Raw genomic sequence first — 13,256 nt, 5'->3', positions numbered from 1 at the left:
ATTGGTTCTTTTAACTGGAAGGCGGGACTCTATTCATAATAATAGTCATAATATGGTCAATCTTATTATATCCAGTATCTTATCCAAAGCAACTTACAAATAAGTATCATACATGCAGAATAGACATCTTTAAACTACATTTATGGAGGTAAAATTGTTTTTGAATGATGGTGCTGTTGGGCTTAGTTAGGCACCTCGATTTTACTTTATAGTGCAATTCTAACAAATTCTTCGAAAAGTTAAGCTGTTCTTCTTATGCTGTACTTGATGAGTCTGTACATATAAAAACATATAGGCAAACAATTGCAAAGCAATTTTCTAAGTAACTCAATCTTGAAATAGAGATTTTATTTCTTTGCAACGTTTTTCCACATGATTTATAAAACTTTGCATGATAACTGAGTAATAATAAATATACACAATAGTAAGGGTATTTTAAAGAAAAAGTGATTTGAAAATAAATGACAGAAAAAGCTGGATTATTGGGTGAAGAGGAGCTTGGACTCAATACGGATGGTAATTTAATGAGGTGAAACTAATGAGCAAAATGCTTTGTATTCCGTCACATCTAAAGCCAGCTTTTTCAATTCAATTTAACTTTGATACTCTTACTGAATTTATGCTGGATGTTCCCTTTCTGTCAACTCATCTCCACTGCTTATCCAGGCATGTCAAGGGAATTGTGTCCATGTGAGGTAGGGCAATATGCAATATGAAAGGTGGACTGTAAGAGAGCACAGATATATTTAAAAGCACAAGAAAATAGAATATTAAATAAAGATAAAACCTTAAACCCTTCTGTAGTTTCTCAGCCAAGTCACACTGCCAGATGTATTATTCCAGTTTTGAGTCATAAATCAGAACTTGATGCATTCAAGGAAAATCTTGCAGGGTTTAAATGTATTTTTTACAAACTGTCTCTGTCACTGTTTTATCAGGTTTTTATTGTCCAGAATCCAATACATATGATTTTAAAAATAAATTTGAATTGATAGAAACATCCATGAATACAGTTACTTAAAATTTTCATACAATGGCCTACCCCTCCAAACGATAAAAAATTCACAGGCAAGGTCACAGTTTAATATTAAAACCATGCAACACATTTATTTTTACTCAAATTGGCACCAGAGTATGGTCTGTTTTTTATGGGTACGCGAACTTACGCACAGCCTTACAAAGCATAGTTTATTTGACTTGTACGTGTACGCAAACCTTCGTCGCATGTGCATTGTGACAAAATGCAATGCATTTCATGGGCTACATACTACATTGTGACCTACGCGTACAATGTATGTAGGATTTTAAAAATCCAGCGGTGCGCGTACGGTAGGCGTGCACTCTTCTGATAATGAAAATTGCATCACAGATATTGTACTTCAACCCCTTGCGTACACATAAAAATGGACCAATACTTATGGCCTTTATGTAAAATAGGTAATTTTTCAAAAAAATGTACAGTAAGTTTAAATTAAATACTCATCTATGATAAGTGTGCATGAAGTGACTTAATTTTGCAATGTTTAGTTGTGCCAAAGAGAATATGTGTCATTTTTTCATACACACAGTAACTGTGGTAAGTGCTAAAAGTCCACATTCACAAAAGTATATAGTACAGAAAGAAACTAATGTGTTTACAGTGTGAAATGCCAAAGCAGGATACTCTCATTTTAAATCAGTTTTTAAAAGCCACTGTTAGAAATTTTATTTCCAGTGGGTCTTTGTGGCAAAGGTGCTATTTTGATTCTCTTGTTTATGTGATGCAACACAAACAAATTTTCTAAATATGTTTGTTAGCACATTGTAGCACTAATACGGCTAAATATTCTTTTGTCCAGACTGTATTCACAGGCGTCAAATCTATGTTTAACCAATAGCAGTATCTCATTTGCATTTAAAGATACACACATAAAAACAGCACTTTTTTGCTGCCACCCAAAATCCTGTCTGGCATTTTGGACATGCTTTAACAAATTATCTGTCAGGTATTTCGAGCTGAACAGACACATTCTTGGCACATCCGAGACTTATATTCCATGTAAAAAATGGGCATAATATTCTCAGACAGCAGACGACTTTGAGCTGCTGACTTCATCAAGGATCTGGTGCGGAGCCAGCCCAGAATTGTCTGCTGTCTGGTTTGGTCTTTCAATTAAAAAAGTATAATTTATTATAAAACACTTGCAGGTTTATCTGTTTGTGCAGTGGCGGCTTGTGACTGCTCATCCGAGGGGCGCTAATTCAAAATAAGTGTTGGGAGTGTCATGTGTGTTGCTTGCGTTTTCAAAATATGTCTTTGTTGCGTCATGTGAACCATGTGCATCACGTGTTTTGTCAAAATAAGTGCCTGCTGCACACGTGTCAAAACCGTTTATGGTAAAAGATACGCTCACGTTCACAAGATACACGCAAGACCCCGTAACAGTAAACTCTGATTATGCATGAGATTATGAGAGTATCTGGCAAACGCGAGCGTTTCTTTTATCATAAACCCTTTAGACGCATCTGCAGCAGGCACTTATTTTGACAAGACACGTGATGCACACAGGATCTCTCGACGCGCACAACACATTATTTTGAAAAAAGGAACCACACACACGAAAAAAAAATCTCCGGCCGCCACTGTGTTTGTGAGCATCTAACTTTTGTATTTACAAAGGGGTCTAGTCTGTATAGACGGTTTCATCGGACGCACGTGCGTTGTCACAGTTAAGTGTCTGGTCGGAACTTAACTTTTGGTTTCTGTTTGTTCAATGGTCTGACTAGTTGCTAAACTGTACTCTTGAACAAATACCTCATCGAAAATAACAAAGGTTTTTCTGTCCTAGGTAATTATTTTGCTTGTTATATAAATAAACTACTTTAAAAGGACTTTGTTGTTAGTTATTCTTAGCGGAGTTTACCGAAAGTTAAGATATTTTCCACGAAAAGCCACTTGTTTATGTTGTTACTGCTGAAACCGTCTATGGTCAGGCATTGTGAAAGATTGTAACACACAGTACTGACAGCGCATTTTTTTAATCACAGATATTCCTCAAAAGCGACCGCGTGTCCCGCATGGTCCAAAGTGGTGGTTGCTCAGCTAGTGATTCCCGCGAGGTCTTTAAGAAGCACATCGAGAAACGTGTCCGCAGCCTACCAGAGATTGATGGCTTGAGCAAAGAGACGGTCCTCAGCTCGTGGATGGCCAAGTTTGACACCATTTACAGGGGAGAGGAAGACCCACGCAAGCAACAGCAGCGCATGACAGCTAGCGCTGCATCCGAACTCATTCTCAGCAAGGATCAACTGTATGAGATGTTCCAACAGATTCTTGGCATTAAGAAGTTCGAACACCAGCTGCTTTACAATGCATGTCAGGTAAGCAGTGGACATCTATGTTCTTCCTTTTATAGTCTGTAGAAGTTTTTTCCACTACTTTTTGTGGATGTTGAAGGTACAAACAAAAGGTTATTTGTAGTAAAAAAGGTTCTTCTGAGAACTCTGAATGGGACACACACTTACAGAGAATTTCATAAATACTTTATAAAGACATCGGAGAATAGTGGGATTTGGACGAGTGGGAAGACGAAAGCATGGGATCCGGAGGAGGTGTGAATGTAGGAGTTCACTATTCATCGGCACCCCTGCCAGCCAAGCGGGCTGATTCGAGCGCGTGCCATTCTTATTATCTTTTTTTATTAGCATCAGGAATCCTACTTTGTATGTGGAGATGATGATAACCAAGTTACCGTAGCAACGGTGGACATGGCGGCCGGTTTCTACCTCAAACCAAACCCAACAGCGCAGCGGTCCCGTGGTGCAAACGCTAGTGCGTTTGTCTCTTCCTGTGCCTTTGCCTTTCTTTCATTCTTACGACTGGTTTATACTGGGGCGCTTAAATCATTTATTCTTCACAGCAGGTCATTATTTCTGTTTTTCCACTGAGTCCTGCAAAGCTCCTTCCTACTTTAAAATTAAATCTTGTTGATAGGCAGAGTCTGTGTTAAACAGCTGCGTGTTGACAGTGTGTATGTGCGTCTATGTGTTTAACAGCATTCAGTATCAGTGCATTGGCTGTCTCTTGGGTAGCGGGAGTTTAATCCAATCTATCGACTATTTCCTGAGGGCATTTCAGGAGACCGGTTGTGGATGGCAAGTGACTGACAGCCAATTAAAACAGAGATATATAGTGCCAGGACAAACATCACTCTTTATCTGACCTGTGATACATTTTGGCTCTGTATCTTTTGAAAGTCTCGAGCATCTGTTGCTTATCAGGACAATTAGATATAATTATATTTGCCTCAATATAGATATGTGTGTGGTTGCAATACACAGTGAAAAGATCCAGGTGGTTAATTCAAGGTGCTGTACGCGAAGTTAGCTGTTTGTCTAACTTCCGTCAGACTTAGTCACTGAATAGCCACCCCCTCTGTCCAAAACTGTGCCAGAGATAGCTTGAGGATGAGATGGGCCATTCTTAAAAAAATGAATTGAAGAAATTGTATCATATGCTGCTTTTGATTATGAGTTAGTCATGTTCAAACCTTCTTGACGTAAAGACTGATGAATCATGGAGGATTTACTAAAGTGTAACATCTTGCCACCTGACAAGTGTAGGGGAGAGCGGGGCACAACCTAATGCTTTTTGGTTTTGGCTCAATCATTAAAAAAATATTTGAGTTTGATTAATTATATTTTTACACAAGCAACACACACATCTCTGCTACAAATCAACATTTGAAGTTTGTTTCTTGTACTTGCCATTTTTGGACAATTACACCAAACGTGACAGAAGTGCAAACTTTACAACTTACCCCATAGGTGGGATTAATTGTAACAGGCAGGGGGTTAGTTGTTACACTTGCTAAAAATGAAGTTTGCCGGCAATACTTCAATACTATTTTGTCTATATACCTATATATTGGATATTGTTTATATATCTGTCTATAATAGATCCACACTGTATTCATCCATCCAGCTCTTTTCTAACAATAGTTCAATTATAAATGGATACAAATGTCTAAATATGTGAGAAAAAGCAGCACAATTATGACAAAACATTTTTTATATGTGACCCAGTCTGTAATAACCATACTATAGTTTCAAAATCAAATTCTGAGATAATGAGCATCAAAGTTTTTTGTTGGCAGCCAGTAATCATTCGTGTGTTGCCTATTTAAAACAACGGCAGGAAATATGCTAACGTTAGCATATCATAAGTGCTGAGGGGTTAGTTGTAACGCAGCATTACAAATTAACCCCACTGGGTCAAAATATTTTCAAGCCCACCAAAAAAGTTGTTAAGAGCTGCAGACATATTTCAAAACAATGCTATGTTTTAGTCAACAAGAGGCTGACTAACATTACATAGCATTGGATTTGCTATCTTACCACTCAACTTAGAAACCGAAAAAAATAAATGATGAAAAAATGTACATGCCTCCAAAACACTCATTCATCAATAACGCTCTGGAAAAACATTATACATTTTCAATAATTTGCGGGAGATTTGCGGTCTTTTGGCAGCGTGAAAAAAAAATGGAAAAACAAAACCCTCAACCTTGTGCAACAATGTAAACAGTCCATGTTACAACTAACCCTGCGTTAGTTTTTGCCACGCGCACCCCTACATCATATGCTCTACTGTATAGTTTCATAATTCTATCAAATGCATACTATTTAGCTGTGTATAAAACATACAATATGCATCAAATTATTTATCATATATGTAAATAAGCAAGACTTTAATGACAAGAAAAGGCAATTAAGCTGTTGTGAAGAAAAACTATGTCTAATAAAAATATCGCTCACTAAACATGGCGGTGAGAAGAGAGATTGCTATAAAGTTTATGGCACGCCCAACTCTAAAACTCAGTGGAAAATGCGTCTTGAGAAGCCGTTTAGGTCCAATTTCTGACTAAACTGTGTGCTCGCGCTTCTGTGTGCTTGGTTTGGATGTGTTAGTCAGCTTGAGGAAGAATGTTTTCATGGCTTACAGCTAAAAATAACTCTTTAAACATCAGTCAGGTCCCCAACTTTACTGTATATCTCTTAATAATAATTTTAACATTAAACAGGTCTTGCACTTTATTTTCTAATTCCTGCATGGTTTAAACAAAAAAACAAAATGTCAGACGTGCATGTGGATGGGAACACATATTTGTAAGCATTTAGGATGGTACACCTCTCAGAAAACGTACAAATAAAGATCATTTTAGATGTTTAATGACTATTTAGGCCATTGAGGTTGTTAGACGAGAGCTTAATGTACTTATTTTTATGAAAACCTCAATTTCGACCAAAATTGACATTTACACATTCTTTTGCCTGTAGCTCAAAATTAAACTGTGCGCATTCCGATTTGAAGACATTGGATCACATATTGGTACCAAACGTATACATATCTGTACCTAAATGGTACTTATTCTGACCTTTTAAAATATACCATCCCAGTGACAGCTTTTGTATAAAATGTAAGAAATGTGTTTATTCCATAACCTGGATAGTAGAATTAAAGGAAAATTGTTAAGGTTTAAACTTTTTTTTACAGTGTAGCATGTAAATCATGTGAATCGATTAGTTATTTTTGTTGTCACTCTTAAAGGAACACGCCAACTTTTTGGGACTTTAGCTTATAAACCGTATCCCCCAGAGTTAGATAAGTCCATACATACCTTTATGCTCTCTGTGCGTCCCGTAACTCTGTCTGACGCAGCCCCCGCTAGCCTAGCTTAGCACAAAGCCTGGAAGTAAATGGCTCCAGCTAGCATACTGCTCCCAATAGGTGACAAAATAATGCCAACATTTTCCTATTTATATGTTAGGATTTGTATAGTAACAGCATCTTTTATCCGTATACTTACTGGGAACTATATTCTCAGAAGGCGAAGCACTGCTACTTGGGCGGAGTGATTAGCGCAACACTTGCAAAAACTCTCTGCTTCTCACCACAGGCTTCTCAGGTGCTGCGAGCCATTTACTTCCAGTCTTTGTGCTAAGCTAGGCTACCGGTGTGTGAGTCAGACAGAGTTACGGTACGCATGGAGATAATAAAGGTGTGTATTATCTAACTCTGGTGAATATAGCTAATAAGCTAAAGTCCCAAAAAGTTGCCGTGTTTCTTGACCGTCTTTATTGAACTTTTTATTGTATTGGAAATGTGTGTGTGGAGATCTAGCTCTTAAATAAAATCAACATACGTGTTTGCAACAACATAATAACAGAATGTGATTTAGGTGAACTGTTCCTTTATAGAATGTGAATGATCTGTGTTTGCTCTATGTGTGAAGTCTGATGAAGGTATCTCAGTTTCGTACCACACACAACACTGGATCAAACCCATTACTGACATCCCCTGGTGGTGGGGGGCAGTCATGGGTGATATATCCACCTCACATAACCAGAGATGTATAAAGTACTAGCGACCCAGACTTGAGTAAAAGTACAAGTGCTCTATCAAAAAAGTGACTTGAGTAGAAGTTGAAGTGCTCTTTAAGCACAGCACTTAAGTGGAAGTACTAAAGTATTAAACATGCTTTGTACTTAAGTATTGCAAGTAGTTTATTTTTAAATATACTACTCAAGTACTGAAAGTAAAAGTACAAGTATTGTGTAATGTAGTTATTAAAGAAAACAGTCAAAAGTTTGAATATAATATTGTTTATATTATTTCAAATGTTTAAGCTAAAGGACACTTACAATTCCTTTGGCTGTAGCAGGAGTACAAGGACATGAATGTTCAGATAATTCAGATTAATTTAACTGATATGGCGATAGAGAATTCAGAATTAATGAAATATTAGTCGATAAAATGGTAATAGGTAAAGGTACAAGGTGTTTCATTGAATTTAGGTTTCCTTCTTTCGCGCACACTCGCCCTTTCTTGCGCATTCTCTCTCTCTCTGTCTTTCTCGCGCACTTTGGTTCTCTCTTCGCTTCACATTTGTCAACAACCCTGGCTCATATTTGTGAGTGAGAGGTTGGGAGGGGTCGCCCTTTACTATCTCCAATTGGTTCAGACCACCATGTGACCATGATTCGTAACATTTGAGAGTAACGAGTAACTATGCAGCACATAAAAAATGTATTGGAGTAAAAGTATTAAACTCAAAGAAAAAATGTACTGAAGTAAAAGTGGAAGTAGGAGAAAAAAATAATACTTCAGTAGAGTACAGATACTGCCTTTTAGTACTTAAGTACAGTAGTGAAGTAGTTCTACTTCGTTACTATACATCTCTGCACATAACACAGCAGGAAACCTACTCAGTTCTTTGTTAGTCATGACCTGTGTGCCATGATGACTTCAACCGCTGTTGTCTTTCTTTCATTCATCTCGTCCTATTCGTTGTTCTAACAAATATACATGATAATTAACGAATGTGTTTTACCTTGAATTTATGATTATAACTGGAACTAATTGGATTTCAGCCATTTGCTCGGGATATGCATCTCACTGTGGGCGTTCCTATGTGGGAAGCTTATTGTGTTGAATGAGATTTGTCATCCCGGCCTCGGCTTTGGTTAATGAAAGCCCAATCTGATGCAATTAACGTGAACAGCAAGTACAAGAGCTGCGGCAAGGTGACATGACCTGGATGTGTGCTTTCTGAATGATTGCTATAGTGAATATAAACTATACAAATCACTGATGGCTCTACACATTGAGCACATGCACTTTAACAAACGCCATTTCTACTTGAATGCATTTATGACAGAGACTCTCTATGTATCACCGAAAAGTCAACACTGAAATGGCAAAACAACTACAAAGCCTTTTCAAATGCTTTTCTATAGAAGCCGCTGAAATGAGCAGACGCTGGCTGCCTGGTGCCGCGAGGACAGCTGTTGCCACTCATTTAATGCTCATCAAAGCTCATTGTGTCATCTGTATTCTCTGAAATGCAGATAACACAATGGGATTTGAGAGCTGTAGGAATACCACGTGTGCGGTTACGTTTCTCTTTGCAAAATCCTTCTGCACATATGATGCGTGTACAAGGCAAAAAAATATTTTTTATGAATTTACCAGAGAAGATTACAGTACATTTACATTCATGCATTATGCAGATGCTTTTATCCAAAGAGACTAACCATGTATGCATGGTATACACTGTCAGAAATAAAGGTGGGTGACAGCATATATTGGACCTTTCAGGTACTAATATGCACTCTTTAAACACAAAGGTGTACTTCATGAAGGTTACCATCCTAGATTTGTACATTTATTTCTGAGATTGTATGCATGTGTGTTCCCTTGGGAATCGAACCCAAGACATTTGCTAAGACAATGCTTTACCAGTTGAGCTACAGGAACACATAATCATAAGACCTGTTAGAGAGAATATAGGAATTTCCCTTACCTTGTTTTAGTAGTTTTAGATTAAATACGGTAACAACAAAGATAATGTATCTTTTATGCCATGTGTTTGCAGTCTGGACATGTTTGGCTGAGGGTCTGTATGTGTAATGCCGCATCTTGTCTGACAGAAGGCACCTCAGCATCCTTTGTATGACCTGAGGCAGTTGTCATGGAGACAGTAAACATGCAGGGCTTTTAAACACGCTATTGCCCATCAGCTGTTCCTCCCATGAATACATTACAGACAGTAACCTTATTATTACCTCCTTTTCTTTAACTCTGTCCTTCCCCTTTTCTCTTTCTTGTCAAACACCTGTTCTGTCACTCTAAATAAATCCCTGTTGAGGATTATACAGACAATAGCCTCTATAAACAAACAGCATATCTTTAGGTCCTTCATTAGCGACTATCATGAGTTAGATTAGAAATACCTCAGACGGGGAAGAATATACGGCAACACTTTACAATAAGGTGTTACATTTGTTAACAGTAGTAAAACACATTAGCTAAAATAAACTAACAATGAGCAATATCGTTTTTCAGCATCAATTCATCTTTGTTAATGTTTGGTAATGCAAATACACCATTAAATAAAGGTACAAATGCTGTCACTGGGCAGTACACATATATGTACAAATGTGTACCAATGTGTACCTTGTTGTACCTTTAACCTCCCAAGACCCGAGTTTTGGTTTGTCTTTTTTTTTCTTCAGATTTCTTCCATCTATTTTGGGGTTAGGAAGAACCAATAAATATAATTACCAAATATTTGAACATACTTTGAACATGAAGCAGTGTAATTGTCCATGTTTGTGTACAACAGGTTCAAGTTACACAGAATTAAGTATTATGGTGCAAACAACAAAAAACCGTAATGTCCATGTATGTGGAAATCCAGGTCTTTGGAGGTTAAAGGTGCCAAAGAATGCATTGAAATAACATGTTAAATTGAAGAGTTTGGTTCCAAAACGAAATAACTCGATAATAAATAAATAAATAATATTTTTTTAAATCTTGGTTTTTAATGTGCATTCCAATTAACATCAATCAAGTTGGTTTGTTTTTATTTAAGCCTTTACAACTTAAAAAAATACAGCTGGATGATTCTCGCGAAATTAGACTTATAAAAAAAGAAAATGCAAAGTAAGAGTATCAAAATAAGAAGCATACAGTTACAAACATCTTTTCATGTATTTGCCCATGATTTCAAATGACATCATACAAAACCAATTTTGTTGTTTTTTCCACATTTAAGTGGAAAATTTTAATTACCGCAACGTGTCCATGACTCGATTTGGGTTCTTTGACATGGAAATATTTATAATTAGAAAATCTAAAAAATAAAAAGCAAGCTTCAGTGCATGTTATACTATAAACATTTACAGTAAAGAAACATTTAAGTTCCTAAAATGCATTAGACTTTTGTTTACAAAGACGTGAAACTCACCGAGTGGTCAGGGGTGTTCACTGATATTCTCACACAAAAACCGCTGCAAAATACGCATTCCAACAGGTTTTATCATAGTTTTTGCCAACTCCATTGACATGTATTAGATGTGCTGTGAGGTACGGTATTACACCGTGCCGGGAACTTTGTTTCTATTCTTGCAATTGGCAATGGCGGATTAGCGCCACCATTATTCAAGCTCTCAGCGGAAGAATGTACGGGTGTGAGGCGTTTGGAAAAAAGGTCCACAAGTTCACAACGAATGCTAAAACAGCTGTTGGAAAGCATCTTTTGCAGCGATTTTTGTGTGAGCATATCAGTGAACACCCCTGACCACTCGGTGAGTTTCACGTCTTTGTAAACGAAAGTTTAATGCATTTTAGGAAGGATTGTTCCAGTGCACCATTAAACCCATTGTAAAGGTGGAAGGTGAAACACAAACACCCAAAAATTCTCGGGGCAGCCGCATATGTCAAAATTTCAGTCAAAAATATTCTATTTCATCATAAACAATCTGAAAACAGGGCTTTAAGTCTAAAATACCGAACTTGTCCTTTAATGTTATATCATGTTGCGGTAAAGATAATTTTTGATAATGATCTAAAAAATTTTAAATCCTCTAAAAATAATGGTATAGTGAGTTCAGACCTTAATCTTATACTGTATGTGCAAAAAAAATTGGCTTTAAGGGCTTTTTAAAAAATCTAATGCTGGACACCTTCTAAGTCTATGTGCAGCCTCTTTGTTCAACACAGTATATAAAAGTGCTCAACCTGTTTCGGCAGGTCCAACTGTGTCCAGGATTTTTAAAAATATAGGGGGATCAGTAAGCGGCCCCTCACCAAATGGCATAGCCTGTCGGCCTTTGATGCAAAAAGCCGCCGAATGCCTATTTGTTGCAGTACAAATGCGGTCAGATCCATCAAGCGGAAACTATTTGATAGACTAGTAGTATTGTGGAAATCTCTAGCCTGGTGGTCAGGACATAAATGGATCAAATCAGCACATTTGCAAAGGTTTATGTCCATATGGCTGTATCATAAATAAAAATTATAAGGGTAACTTCAAGTATTGTTCTCGTAGTAATCAGAATATAGATTCTGTATGGTTGAATTATTGTATATTCAATGCCCACCCAAGGGCTAACCTGCAGTGAAGCTGAGAAGAAAAAACATTAAATATGTGGTAAGCCCATTTTAAGAAAGGCCCTTGTTGACTATGAAAATCATTTGCTGTAGCTGGAGGAAACAAGGGTTTATTAGAGAATAAGGACTGTAATGACGCAATAAAAATATTATAGCGGTTCAACTGGTTTCTTGCGCTCTGACATATTTGTTGGTCTATATCGACCTGTAAGTACATTTTGGCTTCAGGCTGGATTGTGGATTTATCTGAGTGTATAATGATTTCATTAATTTATAAACAAAATCCTTATGGGTCCCATAGCTCATAAAAAGAAATTATTTACAGGTCTGGTGAATTAGTTAGTCCGATGGGCGCACTGAAAGTATGTGTAAGTGTGCATGTGTTCACCCATCTGGTTTCTCCACCCATGTCTGTAGATTCTCTCTCATTTGCATAAAGACAGGTCTGTCTGATCTCTGTCTCTCTGTCTGTCTCCTAATGATCTGACACTCCTGTGCTGATTGCAGAGGTAAAGAGTAATTAACTAAGGAGATAGATAGAGATTGTACAAAGCCCTTTTCCTCCCTTTTGTTATCTCTCACCAGCTGAAATCTCTGTCCAGAATAATGGGATTGAATTGGATTGCCATCATAGCCGAGCTACAGTAAATACTTACAATATTAAAACAGTGGCAGGTAGACTGTGTGGCCACTAGGAATTATGTGTGGATTTGTTTTACAAGTTGTGTAACTGTAAAAAACACAACAGCTGGAAGCTTGTCACTATTGTTCCTTCAGAGCATCTGTCTGTCTGTCTGTCTATGTCTGTCTGCTTACTGTAAAAGGTTCCATTATTGGGTCTTCAAAGAACAGCCGTCTGTCTGTCTGTCTGTCTGTGTCTGTGTCTGTCTATATGGGTCTGTCTTTCTGTCTGTTTGTCTGTGCCTGCCTGCCTGCCTGTCTGGCTGTCTGTCTCTCTGTCTGTCTGTCTGTGCCTGCCTGAATGGTTGTCTGTCTGGTTGTCTGTCTCTCTGTCTGTCTGTCTGCTTACTGTAAAAGGTTTAATTTTTGGGTCCTCAAAGAACAGCCGTCTGTCTGTCTAACTGTCTTTCTACCTGTCTGTGTCTGTCTGTCTGTGCCTGCCTGTCTGTCAGTCTGCCTGTCCTTCTGTCTACCTGTCTGTGTCAGTCTGTCTGTGCCTGCCTGCCTGGCTGTCTGTCTGTCTGTGCCTGCCTTCCTGGTTGTCTGTCTCTGTTTGTCGGTCTGTCTATCTGCTTATTGTAAAAGGTTTAATTTTTAGGTCCTCAAAAAACAGCTGTCTGCCTGCCTGTCTGGCTGTCTG

General features: G+C 37.7%; 1 protein-coding gene across 14 annotated transcripts in view; it reads left to right on the top strand.

The window, feature by feature from the left end:
• Positions 1–13,256, top strand: part of cadpsa (Ca2+-dependent activator protein for secretion a) — a 157,830-nt gene that overhangs the window by 24,495 nt on the left and 120,079 nt on the right. For all 14 annotated transcript variants that reach the window (XM_073811878.1, XM_065241449.2, XM_065241448.2 and 11 more), the window contains exon 4: positions 3,028–3,360. In XM_073811878.1, coding sequence (XP_073667979.1) covers positions 3,028–3,360 — 333 coding nt within the window. The remainder of the gene's footprint in view (positions 1–3,027; positions 3,361–13,256) is intronic.

The sequence above is a fragment of the Paramisgurnus dabryanus genome, chromosome 14 (assembly GCF_030506205.2).
Source record: "Paramisgurnus dabryanus chromosome 14, PD_genome_1.1, whole genome shotgun sequence".
Classification (NCBI taxonomy): Eukaryota; Metazoa; Chordata; class Actinopteri; order Cypriniformes; family Cobitidae; genus Paramisgurnus; species Paramisgurnus dabryanus.
The sequence above is the reverse complement of the archived record's forward strand: the minus strand, read 5'-3'. Positions and strand labels throughout refer to the sequence as shown.